This window comes from Talpa occidentalis, unplaced genomic scaffold (assembly GCF_014898055.3).
Source record: "Talpa occidentalis isolate TD23 unplaced genomic scaffold, MPIMG_talOcc4v2.1 talOcc4.13, whole genome shotgun sequence".
Taxonomy (NCBI): domain Eukaryota; kingdom Metazoa; phylum Chordata; class Mammalia; order Eulipotyphla; family Talpidae; genus Talpa; species Talpa occidentalis.
In genome coordinates, this window is record NW_023601322.1 from 66,124,395 (window position 1) to 66,143,144 (window position 18,750).

At 50.1% G+C, this 18,750-nt stretch overlaps 1 protein-coding gene across 1 annotated transcript; it reads left to right on the forward strand.

Annotated features, from left to right (window-relative positions):
• Positions 1–1,400: 1,400 nt before the first annotated feature.
• Positions 1,401–16,747, forward strand: SPRY4 (sprouty RTK signaling antagonist 4). The gene is made up of 2 exons (XM_037509051.2): positions 1,401–1,452; positions 10,519–16,747. Exon 2 carries the CDS (start codon positions 10,566–10,568, stop codon positions 11,463–11,465), a length of 900 nt encoding a protein of 299 aa, XP_037364948.1. The 5' UTR covers positions 1,401–1,452; positions 10,519–10,565; the 3' UTR covers positions 11,466–16,747.
• Positions 16,748–18,750: the final 2,003 nt, after the last annotated feature.

The window sequence follows — 18,750 nt, forward strand, 5'->3', positions numbered from 1 at the left end:
CTTCCTGGAGTCAGCCCTAATGGCGGGGGCTTTTCTTTTCACCGGCCTAGCCAGATGAGCTTCCCCCCACCCCTCCCTCCGTCATTAACTGCAAAGAAAAGATCCCTGGCCATTTCCATTTCCTCTGCGGCTCAAGAACCCTGTTGTTATTTAATCCCGTGGCCACCCCCGCAGCATCCTCTGCGCTGCCGGCTCCACCCATCCACCTGGACAATCCTTGGTCTTTCCCGCTTCCCCTGAGGGGAGCTCTGGGGTAGCTGGGGAAGGAGGCCTAGCAGCAAAGGGCCGTGCTCTTTGGTGGACAGAGGCTCCTCAGGCCCGCGTCCCATACGGGCTGGAAAACGCAATGGGCTGAGGGGGAGCAGCTGCCCAAGGTGGCATCTCGGGCAGACACCCGGGCACTGCGGACATTGCACTGGGGATGGGGGTGGGGGGTGGACGGAGAGCGAAGAGGACGCTGCTAGGCGAGAACCAGGTCTCCTCTAGCAGAGTAACCAGCATCGCTCCGGGGGGTACTGGAGCCGGAAGAGGCCTCGGCCCTGTCGCTGTCCACACCCAAGAAATGGGGGAGGGGTGGTCTGCACGCACTCAGGGAGACTCAGCTACTGGAAAGAACCAGATTTATTCAGCAAGCCCCACTACGCCCTTTTTGGACAAGAATGTTTTGACATTTTCTTAATTTTTGGTAAACGCTGCTTCCAGACCCATCCCCACGACGCCCTAATATAGAGAAAGAGAAGGCACCCAGCAGGGATCTTCCGTTCCCTACCCCGACAGCCTGTGACAAGCAGAGATCCTTAGATCTAGGTGTGTCTTCCCCCAACCCGGCTCTCGGCCCAGGACCCAGAGGCCTGAGAGTCTCCCCCCTCCTTCCCCCCAGCGACACTGACGGTTCCTGCCCAGGCCCGCAGTGGCATGAAGGTGGCCTTTACCTCCTCTCGCAGGCTGGGAGGGGGTACAGCCCGCGCAGCTGAGCCAGCTGCAGCAGTCGCCGCCGCCCTCCATTCATTAAAAAAAAAAAAAAAAAAAAAGGCAACAACAACCTCCACCCCTCTTTGTAAAAGAACGACGGCTCTAAGAGGAGCAAGAGCCAGCCCCAGCAACCACGGGTTAAGTTCTTTTCCGGCCCCCCATTCATAAAAAAAGGAGCGCGGCGCATGCGCGCGCGGGGTCTCTTGTGCCCACCCATTCATAGAATCGCGAAAGACGCGCGTGCGCACTGGAGCTCCCTTCCCTCCCATTCATAAAAAAGCCATTTTCCCAGGCAGTGGTTGCAACATCGCCGCGGAGGCTGCGAGAGGAGCTGACAGCGCAGAGCTGGCGCTGTGGAGCGCAGGGAGCCGTTGCCGGTTGCTCCGGCCGGCGTCTGCGAGGACATCGGCGTCTGACCTGCTCAAATTCGGGGATATACACTGACGTGGAGCAATGCTTGTGACTCTGCAGCTCCTCAAAGTAAGTCTTCGGCCGGTTTCGGGATCCGAAAGTGCCCCACTCTGAGCCGCGACGCGACACCCTCTCCGGCTGGGGCAAATGGTGCGCTATTTCTAGGCGCGCCTCAGTGTTCCTTCGCTCTCCCTGCGCCTCCTTGAGCTTCTGCGGTGCGCCGCAGCTCCTTGACGCCCTCGGCTGGGCCGGCACGGCGCCTGGGGTGTTCACAGCCTGGCACCGGCGTTTCCGACCCCCCGGGCATTGCCAACCCCGGCTTTCCAGCTCTCTTTGACTCAGGAAGCCCCGTGCGTGTCCCGGGAGTTTGTCTGTGGCTTGGCCTCTTTACTCCTCCAGCCACTACCCCCTTCGGACGCTGGAACGGGTACCTCTGGGCTCCGTGAGGAGCCACCTCTTGGGTCCGGCGGGCGCCCTCGCCCTGGCCGGGTCGCTCATCCCGGCCCGATGCCCACCCTGTGAGCTCTGCCGTTGATCTCTCTAGCCTGCCGCAGCGGCCTATGCTCGACGTAGGTTTTTTTTTACCCTTTGAGCAGGGACGAACTGGGTTTTCTCCCTTTCTGTCTCCCCTTCGATGGTCGGCGCGGGGCCGGCCCGGAACTGGGCATTTCTTTTCCCTCTCTTTGACCAGGCGGCTTTCTGCCGTCTGACCTTTGCTCTGCTGCCGCATTTTATGCTGTGCAATTGACTTGCAGTTGCTTTTCCCTTCTCAGGCCTCTGTAGGGCCTGAGGCTCCGCGGCCTCCTTGTGCCTCCCCATGCCCCGGCACCTAGCTGTGTCAGGCCCAGGGGCCCCCGGACCGTGCTAAGGCTGTGGTGGGGGCTGAAGATGCGTTTACATAACGCCAGGCGTGTGGGAGCTGGAGGAAGAGGTTGCATGCCTAGGAGAGATAAGGCTTCTGCTTTCCCTCCTTCCTTCCTTGTTGGTACCAGGCTTGACATCACCGAGAGGAGAGGATAGAGACGAGAGGGATAGAGACGGTACGTTCTGAAAATTCTGCATCGCCATGACCACGGGGGCACTAAGGGGGGCAAGGGCGGGTTTGACCAGTCTGGGCAGCTGGAGCTTGGCTCCATCACTAGGGCCAGGCTGTGCCCAGTTTCCCTTCCATGCAGACGATCAAAAAGCATTTAGACAGTAGCGGCTCTTGTGCAAGAAGATGGTTTCTCAATTCTCTTTGATTGGGGGCCGGGGGTTGTGGGCAGAGGAAGCAAGAGAGGCGAAAATGGTTGCTTGGCATGACAGACTGAGCGATAGTCCTTGGGAGAAGGGAGTGGACTGGAGAGGACTTGCTGGTAAGCAAAGGGGGAAAGCTGCTGGCTGTCTCACTCACCAGCTGCTGGATGGGCATCCATATTGGCAGGCCTGGTTGAGGGAAGGAGCCTGCCTTCTGGCGCATGTTGGTTCGGGAAGCCCCCCCAGCATGTTTAGTACTGAAAGGAAAGGCATGATTAGTGGGGTGCCCACACCCAGTGGGAACCTTCTCTTTCCTGCCTCCAAATCAGTGGTGTGATTCTCCACTTTGAGGAGGGGCAGGAGCAAGTGCATTTCTACTTAGCTGACCAAGGCTTCTCCAGTCTTTCTAGCCAGCTTCTCAGGGATACAAAGCTGGAAGGTGAAGGCAGGCCCCAGAGCATTTAGGAAATGTGGGTTTATCACTCTCTTAATAAGCTTGGTGTGGCTTGAAGCCCCACATAATATTGCACTAGTGATTTCACAATGTTTAGAGTTCTTTGGATTTTCACAGGAATGGAGCTTAAATATCTGAAATTTTAAGCTCTTTCCCTCAGTGTGTGGGTGTGGGGCCCACTAGCAAGAAGGTGGGGGGGGGGTGGGCTTGCACTTAGACCCTTCCTCCCTCTCTCAGCAGAAGGATGGGAAATAAGTTCTAGACATGTCCAGTGTGAAATCGAATTTCCTCTTTCCCAGCCCTTGGGAGGGTCCTTGCTTGCCAGCAGGCTCCAGGCAAATCCTAATGTGAGCAGTGCGCACACTGACCAACTGAGCTAGTACAGTACCCAAGCATTCTGGTGGCAGATTTCTGAAATCTTACTGTCCAGTGTTGGTCAACTAGGGTGAGGGAGACTAGAATGACATCTCTTGGTTATCTTCCTTTTTAGATTTGAACTCAGGAACCATCCCTCTTTTTGTAGAGTGGAAATGCTTTCCTGCTTATTCCCACGACCTTTTCCAGATTACCCTCTGCAATGGCAACGACTCTTTAAAGCCTTGGTTGGGCTTGATAGGAGGAGACAGAAAACATAGAAAGATTCCTGGCTAACACTGGGCAGAGGCTGGAGACTGGTGAGAATTTGGAGCTCCCGGATGTCACTTTTGTTTTCACCCACCCAGAATAGGTGGAGGGATGAGGCTTTTTGTAATTCTACCTCTGTCTGATTCATATTGCTTTCTTATAACTGGGAAATCTTGCATTGCCTTTGTCCAGAGCATTGGCTGACTTGTATGAAAGTGAAGAAGAACTTTCAGTGCAAAATTAGAAAGTCAGTGATTAAAAAATTGAAAACCCCCATTTTTAGCAGCCCCAGAAGTGACCCATGAGGTGTGTCTGCTATGGGGTCTAACACTTTGGGGCAACCTGTGGGGCCTTCTGCTTCCAATTTCTGATGCTAAAAATCTCTTGTGACATCTTGTATCTCCCCACGCCTACATTTTTCTTTCCTTCAGCCATCCTCTAGGGCAAGGCCCACGTGTTGGTAGCAAGGAGCCCCCCTTCTTTTTACAGAGAAGTTCAGTGTTCTTTAAGAGTTTAGGGCTTTGAATTTGGTTCTGAATCCACAGTGCCTATCATCCAGCCCCTTCTGAGGTGGAAGTTCCCTGGTGAGGATAACTTGGAGGAGGATTCTTGCATAAACCTCTGAATTTGGGGATATACCTAACATTTTTGCATTTGGGGATGTGACATGACTATGTTTAAGGGAAGGGGAATGACGAGCGCAGAAGGGATTCCATCTCATGGCTAGCCCTGACAGAAGGGAAAGCAGTAACTCATTGTAATTTATTTTTGCTTTTTCACAAGAGCCAGAGGGAGAAAGTGACGAAGAGCAACACACTGAAAATTATATTACCCCTTCTGGACCAAACTAGGGATCATCGAAGAGCAGATGAGTGACACTGCATAAAACTGCTAAGCTTAGTTGGGCCTTAGTTTCTCTGTCTGCAGAGGGGAAAAAGAAGCTTCTCCCAAGGGGCTGAGGGTCAGCAGAGCAACTAGTGAGTGTCCAGGACCATGGCCTTGTTTCTACTGGACTCCTAGTGGAAGGCCTAATTGGAAGGGAGCCTCTTTAGGCACAGGAGGTATGGGGTGTTGCATGATGTAAGAGGCGGGGTATTCTTGGCTCTCAGGGGTCTGGGGCCACCCTGCAGATCCGGACAGCTGACAAGGCTGGGGATGTATCCGGGACATGTGGCTGGGCTTAAGAGACTCCACCGTTCAGCTGCGATTTGATTGTTCTTTCCAAGGACAGTCGGTGGAGGAAGCAAGGGCACTGGGGAGGGAGCACAGATGTGCTGGATCTATCGGAGGAGGGAAGGGGCCCTTCTGGGGCAGGTGGCCATTTGCAGAAGAGAGGTTTCTCTTGTTCACCAGTCTTTCTTTTTGGCTGGGGGAAGGGAAAGTCATTTCCTACCCCTATCAGAGGAGTAAGCTAAAATCTATTACTGTAAGTCATTTCTGGAGGGTGGTGAGATTATTAAAATGATCTTGGTGACAGTTACAGGTCTTCCCCTGGTGGTCTAGGTTTCTATGGTTGCGTCCCAGTAGTTCCCAAACTGTGCTAGTCGTTAACAGGCTTCTTCTAGTTCCATTCTTTTCTCTCTTGACTACTAATCCCTCTTAAAGGGGATCTGAGCAGAAAACACTTCTGGGGGTAATATATTGCAGCCTGAATTTGAAGCCATCAGAATTGTCCAAAGCAAGGTACAGCTAGACTTCGGCTCACCCTTGTGCTGGGATTTTGGGGTTCAGCTGATTGGAACAGGTACAGGGTTGGGAACTGATCATTGGTGATAGAACAAAGTGATGAAAAGCAGCTGTTTTCTTTTGTGGTCTCTAACAGATTTTGGCCAGAGGTGAACTCCTTAGTGCTGGTGTGGGAGAGGGGAGGAGCAAATTCAGCTGCCTAACTGCTTTATTCTTCTAAAGGACCATTCTCAGCAGAAACTGTCTTCCACTGCAGGGTGCAGGGAGGACAAATCCCTGACACACTCCCCACTCCCCCCCCTTAAGGTCTTTTAGGAGCAATAAATCATTATTTGGTTGGAATATAATTAAACTGAGATGCTGTTACTATGAACCAAGCGAAGGTCGTGGATAGCAATAGCAGCGGGTGGGTTCTCCAGCAGCCCTGAGATCTTTTTGCTGAGTTGTTAAAGGGTTAAACAACCTTGACTGAAAGAACCTTCTGAGACTGAATGAGCAGAGCTGAAACTGCCCATTCATTCAGAAAGTACAACTGTTAGGTTCTTGTAATATTTCCCAACTCCTCTCCCTAGGGTAAGTCAAGAGGACGGGATGGTGGGTGGCATGGATATTTAACATGCCTCTTGATTCTCTTCAGCCAGGCTGTACTGAGCCATCTGCAGTCTAATGCTCTGCCCCTCCCCACAGGGAAAAATGCAGGGTCAGACCTGCCAGGTCAGGCTACAAATAACGGGTCTGCGTGTGTTAGGCTCCTCACCCCTGCTAATTCAGTATTCTAGAACTCTCTTCTCTGGCTTCCTCTTACCCAGGCTCCTCCTTCCCTTCCCCACAGATCTGGACCTGGAGGCTCCATCCTTAAACAGGCCTGCCTGACCATTAAGTTCTGCTTTCTGGGTGGGAGGAGAGGGGATTCTCTACCCCTGCAGGATTTCCTTTTTTATGGTCTGCTTTGTTCTGAGATGCTACCAGTGAGGCACATTCAAATTCTAAGAAAACTAAAAATGTAAACTCTTAGTGTAAAGCAGAGTGAGTATGTGAGGTGACAGAAGGATGGCCAAGAAAATGGAATTGTGAGTGAAAATAACTAGAGTCTTCCTTCAGTGATAGATTTCAACCCCCCAGCCGCCACTCTCTACACTGAAAATTCCCCTGACTGGGGCCAGGCTTGTGGAAGCTCTCTGGCTTCATTTCCCTGCTGGTTTGGTTGAGAGCCCAGGAAAGTTTTGATGAGGTTCCCTGAGGGCTGGTAGCCAACTGGGGAGACTGGAAGAACTGAAGACTGCAAGTGATTGGCGCTTTCATACCTTTCCTTGAATATGAAGAAGTTATTTTAAGTCAGGGCTGCATGGTTAGGGGTGCAAACAGAAGCCTGTGCTGTCTGAATTCCAGTCCTGCTCTGGTCTTGCCAGCTCTAACCTTTTGTTCTTCCTCTGCACAATGGGTGTGCTCCTCCAAGGTGATGGTGAGAATTCAAGGAGAAAATCATTGCAGGGTTAGCAGAGTTGGATACCAGGCAATGTTCTTTCACAAACAGTAGCTGCTTCCATGAATGTTATTTATTATTATTTGAAGTCTTGAGTGGAGGTTAAAGTTAAAGTTCCCTTTCCTCATACTAGTAGTTCATAAGACTTCCTCTTAAAACTCAATAGAGGTGCTTCTCTGGCTAAGTGGAGAGCTGGTTTTCTCTGTCTACCATCTACAAAATTGACCATTAGTCTTCCACATAGCCTAAAGGAAGAGGCAAGCCTCCTCTCTCCTACTTAAATTATAAATGTCTTCCTTCCTTGCAGGGGAAGCAGAGAGGAGTACATACTAAACTGCACTCAAGTTGGTCAGGGTTGCTCAGACGAGGGTGGAGGGTGTGTCCCAGTGAGTAGAGATTGATCTTATAATTCAAGTGAGGATGGTGCGTTTTCTGAGACTTTATTTAGCTGTGCTAAGGGCTTATCAAACAAGCTGCTCAGAAAGTTGTTTTTCTGTGTCATCCTGGGCTCTTAGAGGGCCCTCCTGTGGAGAGAATCCCTGCTAATGGGGAGGTGAGGCCATGAGGCCTGCAAAGGTTGAAGCAATGGAACTCCCAACCAGCCAGTCGCTGGTTTTTGCTGAGCTGGTGGCCGGAAGGAATCCTGCATCAGGGTTATGATAGAGAAGGTGCCTTTTAGAACATGCCTGCTGGAGCCATCTTGGATGCAGCACGACCTAAGAGAGCTGAGTCATCATAGACCAAGCTCCAGCCCTCTTGTCTGACCCCACTAAAGGCCCAGATGTTGACAGCTGCCTCTTGAGGAGGGTGATGGGAGCCTGCTAATGCCAACATCTCCATTGCCTGCAGGAGCTGCTCCCATCCTGGCTTCCTGGTGGGATTTTTCCATGAATCTGTCTTCTGGTTCCGGGACTTATTAAAATCCCTGAGCATTGCCCAGGCTGTTTGCTTCATCCACAAAAAATGGGGCTGTTTTCAAAGAACCCCAGTAACAGAATTGGGGAAAGGAAAGCAAATAATCTGCTTGGGGAAGGGGAGGATCTTTCGTTTTCCCCACAGCATGGCAAGTCCTGACCCTGGTCCTACAAAACAAAAGACTAACTCCATGGGGGCAGTACCACCTTCAAACTTATGACATTTTGTTGGCAGCACTTTCAGTAATCATGACCTGAGCTTCTGGAATAAGGAAATCATGTTGTCTTTGTCCGGGGTGGGGGTTCTGGCTGAGACACCTCTTGGCTGGCGCCGGAGAGTCTTATCCTATGCCTCTGTCAGCATTTTCCATTCTTACTCCTAGTCACACCTTATCCTGCAGGCAAAGTCCTAGGGCTGGGACCTGGGGCTCCAAACCTGGGCGTTTGTTGACCCCAAGCCCATTTATTGTGGAAGCATGGCTTTGGAATTTATCCTGCAAAGACTGTGTGGGAAGGCTGAGGTAGCCTTTCCTGAAGTTCCCATGGCCCACAGCCAACCTGATCCTTGGAAAATACTCCTTTCATAGATGCTCATTTGATCCCCCCGCATCTTGCCCTGACTACTTTTTGGTGGCAGACCTGACAGGCAGTTTAGGCAAACTCTGCCACGGGGAAGTCTCCCATTGCAAAGTGATGCTCAGTTTCAGCTGGCGGTGATGAAGAAGCAGGTGGTGCCACTAGCCAGAGACTTTCTCTTAAATGGGAAAAACAGAAATACCAGCATTTCAGTAGGTAAAATCTTGGGAGCAAAGCCAATAGCCCTTGCCCTATGCCAGTGGGAAAGATCAATTGACTGAGCATTGAACCTTGTAGGAAAAAATGCAGTGATTTTTTTTTTTTTTTTGGTATTTCTCAATATAGATAGTATACAGGTGATAACCCTCATCTGGATAAACTCTCTTAATTCCTTTCCTGCACTTTGCATCTGGTGCTACCTCTTAATTTCATATAGTCTAGGGGAAACCCTTCCCCAATTATTGAACCATTTCTGATCAAACTGTTGTTTCAAGGCAGGGGAAGAAAAAGACTGAGTTGCCCTGAGTGCCTTTTTTTCCCCCCTTCTCTAGTCACTCTTTACTTGTAGACACTGGTAAGTGTGGATGCCTTGCTAGGGGTGAGGTGTCGATGTCCTGTGATGAAAATGCTAGGATGGACAACCTGTGTCCTGAGTCTGGAAGGATATGGGATTAACTGGAAGTGGAAACCTATCCTCAGACAGGCAAGAAGGACATTATGGCCACTCCTACTTAGAACTTCATTAGTATCTTGAAGAAAGCATTTACTGAAAACCCCACTCCCTGACACAGTAATTCAGTGTTTTTTTTTTTTTTCCTCTCATTTTTAAGACAGTTATCAAATCATCCCCGTTCTAGGCCCCGCCCCCACCCCCTGGTGGAATCTTCCCAGAGTCTACTCTTTCTCTTAGATTCCAAATCTTTTTCCCTTGGGCAGAGGTCTTGGCCTTCTGATGCTATTTCTTTAAATTGATCTCCAGCCGAATTCCGAATGTAAAGGTCAGCAGGCGAGGAAATGGCACTTCTAATAGAAAACAATGTGCACTTTCTAAATTTGAACCAAGCCGTTTCCGCTCTTTGATTTAAGTGACTTCCTGGGGTTCCGTGTCAGGCACTGCAGTTGAATCTCTGGCCAGATTCCAACTTAAAATTGCACTCTCTCGGTGAAATTAGAAACTGATCCAGGGTTGGCTTAGCTATTCTAGTAAATAGCATTTACACTGAATGTTCAGCTCAGCACTTAGAAATGGGTGATGTGAGTGCCCCTCGAGAGGATTTCCCATCCAAGTTGTCAGAAGTGCACCTACCCAGGGGTTATTAGCTGCTGAAGGTTGCTGTTCTTAGATGCGGTGGTAATAAGTTAATGTCCTGGAGTGCCGCATCAGGTGCGGCCCACCCTTCTCTTGTGACTATCTGAAATAAAAGCTTTTGTTTATCCAACTGATAAACTCCTAGGGAGTACACAGGGACTGTCTGTCGTAGTCAGCACAATAGCATGCAGTGCTTATTAATGCTCAGGAAATCTCAACTTGCTCTCTGGGATGATGATAAATTACTGAACGTTTGCTATGTGCCAGGCATGATGCTGGGTACTGGCCTTTCATTTTCTCATTTAATTCCCACAAGAACCCATTCAAGAGGTGATAAAACTAAGGTAAACAACCTCAGGCATGCCAAGATTGCTAGGCAGAGGTGAGAATTCAGAACTTGGATCTGAATCCAGGGCCCGTGTTTCCAACCACTGAGTTGTACCAAGGAGCATGCTTCATAGGATAGTGGCAATGACCTTGGGCGGCCCAGGTTCAAGCCCTGGTTCTGTTACTGATAGTTTTCTGTGACAAGTCACTTCGGATACTAGTTTTCTGTAACTATAGAAAAGGGATAGTAGCAGTACCTGTGTTTTAGGGTTACTGTGAAAAGTCAATGACCTATAGGTGTTGGTCAGGAGAGTGCCTGGCATGTATTGAGTGCTCAATAAATGTTATTTCTACCACTTGTCATTATTAATCACCTTTCTAAACCTTGATGCTGGAGAGTCCCACTGTGGGAATCTAGTTCCCATTTCACGTGGGGTCCCGAGGAGATGATGGGGACTGGGGATGTCAACAGGTCACTTACTGATGCCTCTAATCCATTCTCTCTTCCTTTTCCCCACCTCCCCAGGGCCCCTAGAAGCCTGTTTTTCAGCGCAGTCCAGGACTTCCAGCCCCATGGAGCCCCCGATCCCACAGAGTGCTCCTTTGACTCCCAGCTCAGTCATGGTCCAGCCCCTTCTTGACAGCCGTATGCCCCACAGTCGGCTCCAGCACCCACTCACCATCCTACCCATCGACCAGATGAAGACCAGTCACGTGGAGAACGACTATATAGACAACCCTGGCCTGGCTCCCCCCACTGGTCCCAAGCGGACCCGGGGTGGAGCCCCAGAACTGGCCCCGACACCCGCCCGCTGTGACCAGGACGTCACCCACCACTGGATCTCCTTCAGTGGGCGCCCCAGCTCTGTGAGCAGCAGCAGCAGCACGTCGTCTGACCAGCGCCTCTTAGACCACATGGCACCACCGCCCGTGGCTGACCAAGCCTCCCCGAGGGCCGTGCGCATTCAACCCAAGGTGATCCACTGCAAGCCACTGGACCTCAAGGGCCCAGTGCTGCCACCAGAGCTGGACAAGCACTTCTTGCTGTGTGAGGCCTGTGGGAAGTGCAAGTGCAAGGAGTGTGCGTCCCCCCGGACGTTGCCCTCCTGCTGGGTCTGCAACCAGGAGTGCCTGTGCTCAGCCCAGACCCTAGTCAACTACGGCACCTGCATGTGCCTGGTGCAAGGCATCTTCTACCACTGCACCAATGAGGACGATGAGGGCTCCTGCGCTGACCACCCCTGCTCCTGCTCCCACTCAAACTGCTGCGCCCGCTGGTCCTTCATGGGTGCCCTTTCCCTGGTGCTGCCCTGCCTGCTCTGCTACCTGCCGGCCACTGGCTGCGTGAAGCTGGCCCAGCGTGGCTATGACCGCCTGCGCCGCCCTGGTTGCCGCTGCAAGCACACGAACAGTGTCATCTGCAAGGCAGCCACCGGAGATGCCAAGGCCAGCAGACCCGACAAGCCTTTCTGACGCTTTGGGTCGAATCCCCTGAGCTCCCCCTGGAAACTTGGTTCCCTTCTGACACTAGAGAAGACCCGCAGCAAGGCCAGAGGTTTCAACCTCCTGAGGCTGTCCTTGCTCTCTGCTACGTCCCCCATCCTCCCCTCCAGATTCCGAAGAAACAGACCGTCGCCCACCCTCTAGTCCCAAAAGGATGAAGAAGCACTTTGGGTTGTTTTGTTTTGTTTTTTTTAGGGTCCTGGAACTTGGTGTCAGACAGTGGCAGGGGTGTGCTGTGGCTGGGGGGAGGGGCAGGGGGAGGAGATTTTTCTTTTTCAGAAGACGGAACACAGATGTGGACACATATCCGGAAGTTGCAGCTGCTTGAATTCCTTCCCAGTCTCTCCTCCTCCCTCCCTCACTCCCCCTTCTTTTCCATTCTCTTCAGCTGCCTGGGAGGAATCGTTAACTTGCCAGGGGACCTTTGAAGAAGACCCTTGGAATCTTGCCCGTCTATACCTTCTCCCTCCACCCCGCCCCTCCTCAGTTTGCCCTCGACATCTTGGGGAGGTATAGCCCCTGGTGATCCCTGTTGTATACACTTGGGCGCCCTCTGAGAACAGCGGACGCCAGTGGGTCCCTGCTGCTTTCCTCGCTCTGCCTCCCTGGAGCCACGGACAGCACATCTCTCCCTTCCAGCTTCACTAACTCTTGGGGGTGTTCCACTCATAACACCGTCCTTCGGTTCTTAACCGAGTCACAGACTCACCTGCCCGCTAAGTGTCCTGAGTTCTCTCTACCCTTCCTGAAATTTTATGGGTAGAGAAGCCCAGGGCGGCAAATGCGAGACCAAATATCATTTTGCCAATGAGTCTGAGGCTGTGGTCTCTGGATCCAGTCATTATGTTTTTATAGAATAATTAAACCAGATGCTAACGGTGTTTTTAAAAAATAACAATAAAAACACTTGCTTCCTTTTGGGCCACCCCCAGGAAGGGCTGATTTTAAAATCTGGGGGTGAGCAACCTCAAGGAACACAATCCCCCCCCCTCCCAGAAGAGGATTTTAACAGCAAAGAAGAGAGGCAGCACCTCCCATTGGCAGAATGACAATTGAGCCGAGCTGGGTGTGGGTTTCTTCTCCTCTGATTCTGCTGCTTGCTGTCATAGCCTTTTATGTACAGTGATGTGTCTGTATCTTTAATGTAAATAGACAGGTGATGGGGGAAAACGTCTATTTTAGTGTTAGGAAGTCCCGGTGGGGAAGTCAAGCGTGTGGGAGGGGGATTTTCGAGGGGCTTCCTGGGATTGAGCCCTACTTCTGTGCGTGGCCGTAACACCCCTCCTGACAGCCCCCAAAGTCGTAGCAACTCTTTCTCTCAAGGTGCTAAAGGACTCAGAAAGTGCAGCCCGTCCCGTGGGTAGGTACTTGTTGCATGCAAAAGCTGTAGTGTGTCTGGTCCTTCCTCCCCAGCTGTTGTGTGTGGGGGTTTGATTTGTGTGGTATTTTGTGTTCCCCCTCAAATGAGAGGAAGCTGCCTGGGTCAGAAAATCTCCCCGAGGTGAAACTGGAAGTGCATCAGGTGGAGCATTTGTAGCATTTCCAGTTCTGTCAGGACAGAACTGCCTCCAGGAAGGAGGCCCGGAGGCAGGTAGCTGTGATTGGCATGCACCCAATGCTTCTCAAGAACTTTTTTTCCTTCCTGAAGACTAGTAATAACGTCTTATGATTTAGCATAACTTAATTGTAACCATAGGTATTTATTGATTGGAGGACAGGAGGGGGGGGTCTTATTATTTTAGGCTTTATTTATATAACATTTGCTAGCTTGTAAAAGGCAAATATGAAAAACTGCATCTGCGTTTTCTAAGGCTGATTCATGTAGCTGCCCTTGCCACGGTGGTGAAGGATGTATGGATGATCTTGCACAAATTGGAGGGAATGGTAGAAAAACACATTCAGCCAACCACTTAACACAAATTGAATGTATCAGATGTGTACTGAAGGGACTGGAGATGTTTTCTCACAATAAGTGTGCAGAGGTTACCCCCCAAAAAGAGGGCACATGTCCGCTCTTGGCGAGGCCTCTACTTTTCCCAGAGCCCCTCCCTCAGATGTCTCCACAGGAAACTTGACCCAGTGGCAAGTTGTACTTTGGTGATCTTGGTGTTCTACACCCCTGTTCTGTGGAGAATTGATTTACATAAGCTGTGTATACACACAAACACACACACACACACACACCCTGCCCCACACTAACTATCTACATAGACCCCATTTCCTGGTGAACAGCCTCCTGAACCCTGACTTTTTGTGTACATAGTTGTAAACACGGATCTTTCTGGGTTTTGGTTTTCTTTTTCTTTTTTTTTTGTCTTCCTGTTTTGGCTTGTTCTTTGGTTTGCATTTAACCTGCTAGATGGATGTCTGCAGAACTCAGTGTCCCTTGTGCTCAGTGGAAAGGGAAGGAGTGAAGCGGTGTGGGTTCTCCCAGCTCTGTTGTGTAGCAATCCCTCAGCATGTTTTTCTCGGCATCTTGGCAAAATACAAAAGAAAGTTGGCTTGCCCGTGGACCCCGGGGGCCATTCAAGGCCACTGAGCGACCAAACTCTCAGAAACACAGCACAGTTCTGTGGCTGCTTGGGAATGGTTGTGTTTCCTGTCACCAGCGGCTTACTTGGCTGGATTTTGCCTTGTCTTGACCTTTTTTGAAAAGTGCCAGTTGGTTCCCATTTCTGGTTATCCTGGGGTGGGTGGTGATTCTTCCTGCAACTAGGGCTGGGATCCACAAGCCGGGGTCCAGGACAATGTTCCTAGGGGCCTTGGCTGCACCCCCCCACCCCCAAGGAAGGGTTTGTGAAGGCCCCAACACTCCAGCAAGTTCCCTGGGAACTGGGTCTGGGGTAGATGATGGGGCACAAACAAGACCTTTCACAGCCCCTGGCTGGAAGGGAGGTGAAGACCAATTCCTGCTGTTGAAATGGCCCCCTTAGCTGGTGGAGCTGGAAGACCTTCACGGGATATGTTGGTCTTTCAGCATCTGGAGTCTTCACGGGTCCCCATTGTAAATCGAGTGAGGCCCAGTTAGGTGAAGACTTGCCCCAGGTTGCCGGACATGGAAAGTTGGTGGGGACCAGCATCCGGATGCCATCATATTCTCCCATGCTGCCCCAGGAGCTGCCTGGGGGGTGGGGGTGGCACAGCTTTGCACTGTATAATTCACTGGGGTGCCCCCGCAAGCTTCTGGTTCATGCCTTGGGTAAGCATCTTTTCATGCCCTCTGCTTACTGTGACAGTTGGTGACAAATCTTGTGCTGCCATTTTTTGCTGTGGGTGACTCCATGCGGTGTCTTCACAATCTTGCTTTCTCCTGTCACTGCCCCACAGTTTGGTTTCGTGTTACAAACAGAAAAGCTGTTCAAGGTTCCCACCCCTCCACGTTCCTACTCCATTCCCCCCTTCACTGTAGCCCCTTCTTACCCCTCAACAAAAGTTACCACAGAAGGTTTCCTTTGTATAGAATATTTATTTTGAAGCTCTATTTTAATAGTATTTATTTTAGAAAGTCTACTATTGTAAGAGTTCTTCTGTTTGTGAAGAAAAAACAAGTTAAAAACTGAATGTACTGATCTAGAAAATATATATAAATATATATTGTTAAATATATACAGGATCGCCGTTTCTCATGCATTTGTGTGTTTTGCGCCCTGACATCCTCACCCAGCAATGCCCCAAGTCTGTCGGGGTTTACCCACCAGATGGAAATGCCCAAGCTGGCAGCACAAAAGGGTGGGGAGAGGGCTTTGGAGGCCCTGCTTTCAGAATGACCCTGGATCCGCTGGAGGAAAGCTATAGGAAGCAGAGTCCTGCCAATGGAAGTGAGAAAAACTACTCTGACCTGTCCTTTGCCTCCAAATACTGCAGGTCTTCCCCCTTAATGCCCTGCTGCCCCCCAAATAAGTGTTTGTATACATGCTACAAGAAGGCAAACGACAACACTATTGGTGGTTTCCTGACTTTCACTAGAGTGGTGGATGTAGCGCAAAACCAATTCCTTTAACTTCTAGCCATCATCCACCTAATGGGCGCACCTTTGCCTTCTAATACACCTTCCACCAGCTTCCCCTCTCACCACTTCCTGGATACACCCAAGCTTGGTTGAGACCCAGCCACTCCACCTCTCACTTTGTATAGCTCATGGGGTTTTTTTATTACCTTTAATTACTGATCCAATCACAATGAGCCCTGAACTTTTATTTTGAGCATGTGAACACTTCTTTTCTAAAGAAGAGGTTCTGGATAATAGTCAAAAGACTTTTTTCCTGTTATCAAACAGTTGGGGCAAGACAACTAACGAAGGGGGGCAGGGAGATTGGGGGAGATGAGCGAGAGCCCTGGGTCCAGGTCTTCATTTCTTTAGAAGCCACCAATATGATGTCTCCCAACACTGAAAGCCATGGGTTCAAACATGGGACATCCAAACAAACATTCCAAGGACTCTCGGGTCACTGCCCAAGAGGCACAATGGATGTGCTTCCTCAACATGGTTTTGTGTGCTCTGGAACTTTAAACAGTCTTCACTTTCCCTTTTTGCTGGACTCGTGGTTTGTCATGTTTCTATGTGAGGGAGGAGGGTTATTAATGTTTCAGAGTCTTCCTTCCCTGAGAAGGTAAGTAACTATTTCTTAGGACAATGCTTGGTGCTTTTCTTAATCTGCTCAGCCCTGATTGTACTGTGTGCCAGACTTGGGTGGTGGGGGGGGGTCTGTTGATGAGTGGAGATATGTTAAAATATACCAAAAACATATCTCAGGGCCTTGGGTGAGAGTCTCACTACCCAGGAAATGGGAACTAAATGTACGTGCTTGTTTTTTTAATCTGTGTTCAGAGAGAATGTTCTACATGTGCCTCACTTGTTTTTCTCTCCCTCACTATCCCTATTCCTCTTGGTTACCATTCATGAGATGACTATGGGATGATAAAAATGGTTAGTATTTTTGAACATACATGGTAGATGCCATTGTTAGCTCCCTACTCGAGATGCAGAAACTGAACTTCAGAGTAAACACTGATGCCCAAAACATCACTGATGGGTAAGTTCAAGACAATTGAACTTTTAGTAACCAACTGGGGAGACCACAGGATGGACTAAAGCAGAACTTCAGCCCTCTAACCCATAGCCACACACGTATCTCAAACTGGTATTCATCCCACCCCCCCAAGAACAAAGAGTCTGGGAAAGCCCCAGCTCTGACAGCAGACACCTGGAACCCCTTGGGTGACGTTGTCATTTCATCAGGAGGCCCTGGGGCTCTCCCCAAGCAACCCCCCCCTCCCCCGCTGCCCGCAGCCCCAGCAGCCTACTGATCTTGCCCCTGGAAATGAGCTCAACTTGCTAAAGTATGACTGTGAACTAATCAAATGAACCCAGGCAGATGGGTCCATGCTAGAGGTGTGTGCCAGATGAAAGCCGAGAGGACGTTTTTAAGAGCCTTAAGTTTATTCATTGGAACTTTAATAAAACAATATGTCCATGGCCTGGGGCAGGTATAATTTATGGGTCTCTGAGACAGGAAGAGAACGTGGGGGTTTTATTGTGTTTTGCACGATAAATGGCATTCCAATTGTCTACATGGTGTTCTTTAAGGACTCTTGTCTGGCAGGAACACAGGCCTTCTGGAGCCCACCTGGGCCTGGAGGCCTGAGGCAAGGGATAATTATGAATACATCTGTATCTGTTAAGCAGGAGATGATTGAAAAACTCCCTCGTTTCCTTCTGTCATTAGAAGACACCTCCTATACCGACGCCTATATTAACATTAACTGTTGCAAGGTTTGGAATGCTCCCTGTTCCCTTCCTCTCCCACATTCTCCCTTGGGTCTGGCCTCTTTCTTTCTTGTATCTGAAGAGACTCAGGTAAACTTTCGACTGGTCTCCTGACTTGGTCAGAGAGGAAAAGGCTTAGAACTCAGAACAAAAAATTCACCATCCACAAAGCAAAAGAATGGAGCTCCAGGCAATGCTCTAACTGGAATCAGTTGTTGGGATCCCTGCAGTTTTGTTGACTCTAGGAAGCTTTTACTGATTCAAGGTCATGTGGCCTTATGAAATCATAAAAGCTATGGCTTCTGAGAGTAGATTCAGTATTATTATTTACAATCTTGATAACAACTTACGTTGATATTCATTTTCCAGAGGAGGAAACAGGCCCAGAGAGATTGAGTCACTTGCCCAAGGCTACACAGCCTTGAAGTAATGGGCCTTCCTCCAAAATCCTATGCAATGCATGCCAAGGTCCTACTCTAATTCTAAGACCCAACCCAAATTTTGCCTCCCTGGGATGCTTTTCTGTGTCCCCAGAAAAAGGTTTCCTTCCCACTTGTTCTAGAGAATAGGTGGTTTGTTTTAACCAAGATGCCTTTAGACTAATTGAGATGGACCTTGAACCTGGGTCTGACCACTGCACCACAAAACCCCATATAAAATATTCAGGCCCCAGGCAGCCAGCTCCTCTATCAACGAATGACATTGCTCTTGGTTAGCCATCCTGATTGAGTCTGCAATCACAAGAGGAATTCCTTCCCCTGACCTAAGGAATTATTTGGGCTGTGGTGGACAAGGGCAGGCAAGAATTTCCTGGAAGAGAAAGGGAGCTGTAAATTGCTCCAGAGAATTCAGAAGTGGGGTCTGGTGGCTTAATCAGGGGCGTGCAGCAGCTCTGTGGGGAGAGAGGTACACACAGGGTGATGGGTACAGGCCACCCCTCGCTGCTATTCCAGGAGCAAAGTCATGTTCCTCTTTGTGCCTGCCTTGGAGTAGATGGATGGGGCAGAGGTCAGACAGCCAAAGTAACCAGGGTGGTGGTGGGGGGCGGTGGGGATACGGAGTGGGGGACATCCATGTTATCAGCAGTGCTCCTCTCAACCCTCAGGACACCCTAATGCTCCAGGCAGCCTTGGACTACTAAGGCATGCTGAGACGCGGGAGTCTAATCAGATTAGTGAACCAGAGTCTATCAAGGAAGGACCAGTTCCGGGAGTAAGACAGCAGGATCCTGGGACTCTAAAAAGTGACTGCCACTTCCACAGGCCATTCCTCTTGAGGGAATGTGGTGGGAAGAGTACTGCCTTACAGTCCAAGTGCTCAGGTCCCTGTTCGGCCGCCATCTTCACTAGGATGACCTTGGCAGAGTCATTGCCTTTCTAATAAGACCGAGTAGACAGTGGAGTGCCCAGCTCAGGTGGATGTCATTACACATACCTTAGAGGTGAGAACTTAATTCAGATGGGAGAGCAACAATAAATGAGCTCTTGT

What these genes read in the sequence shown, in the direction of transcription:
- SPRY4 (XM_037509051.2), top strand. Translation starts at nt 10,566, where the DNA reads ATGGAGCCCCCGATCCCACAGAGTGCTCCTTTGACTCCCAGCTCAGTC.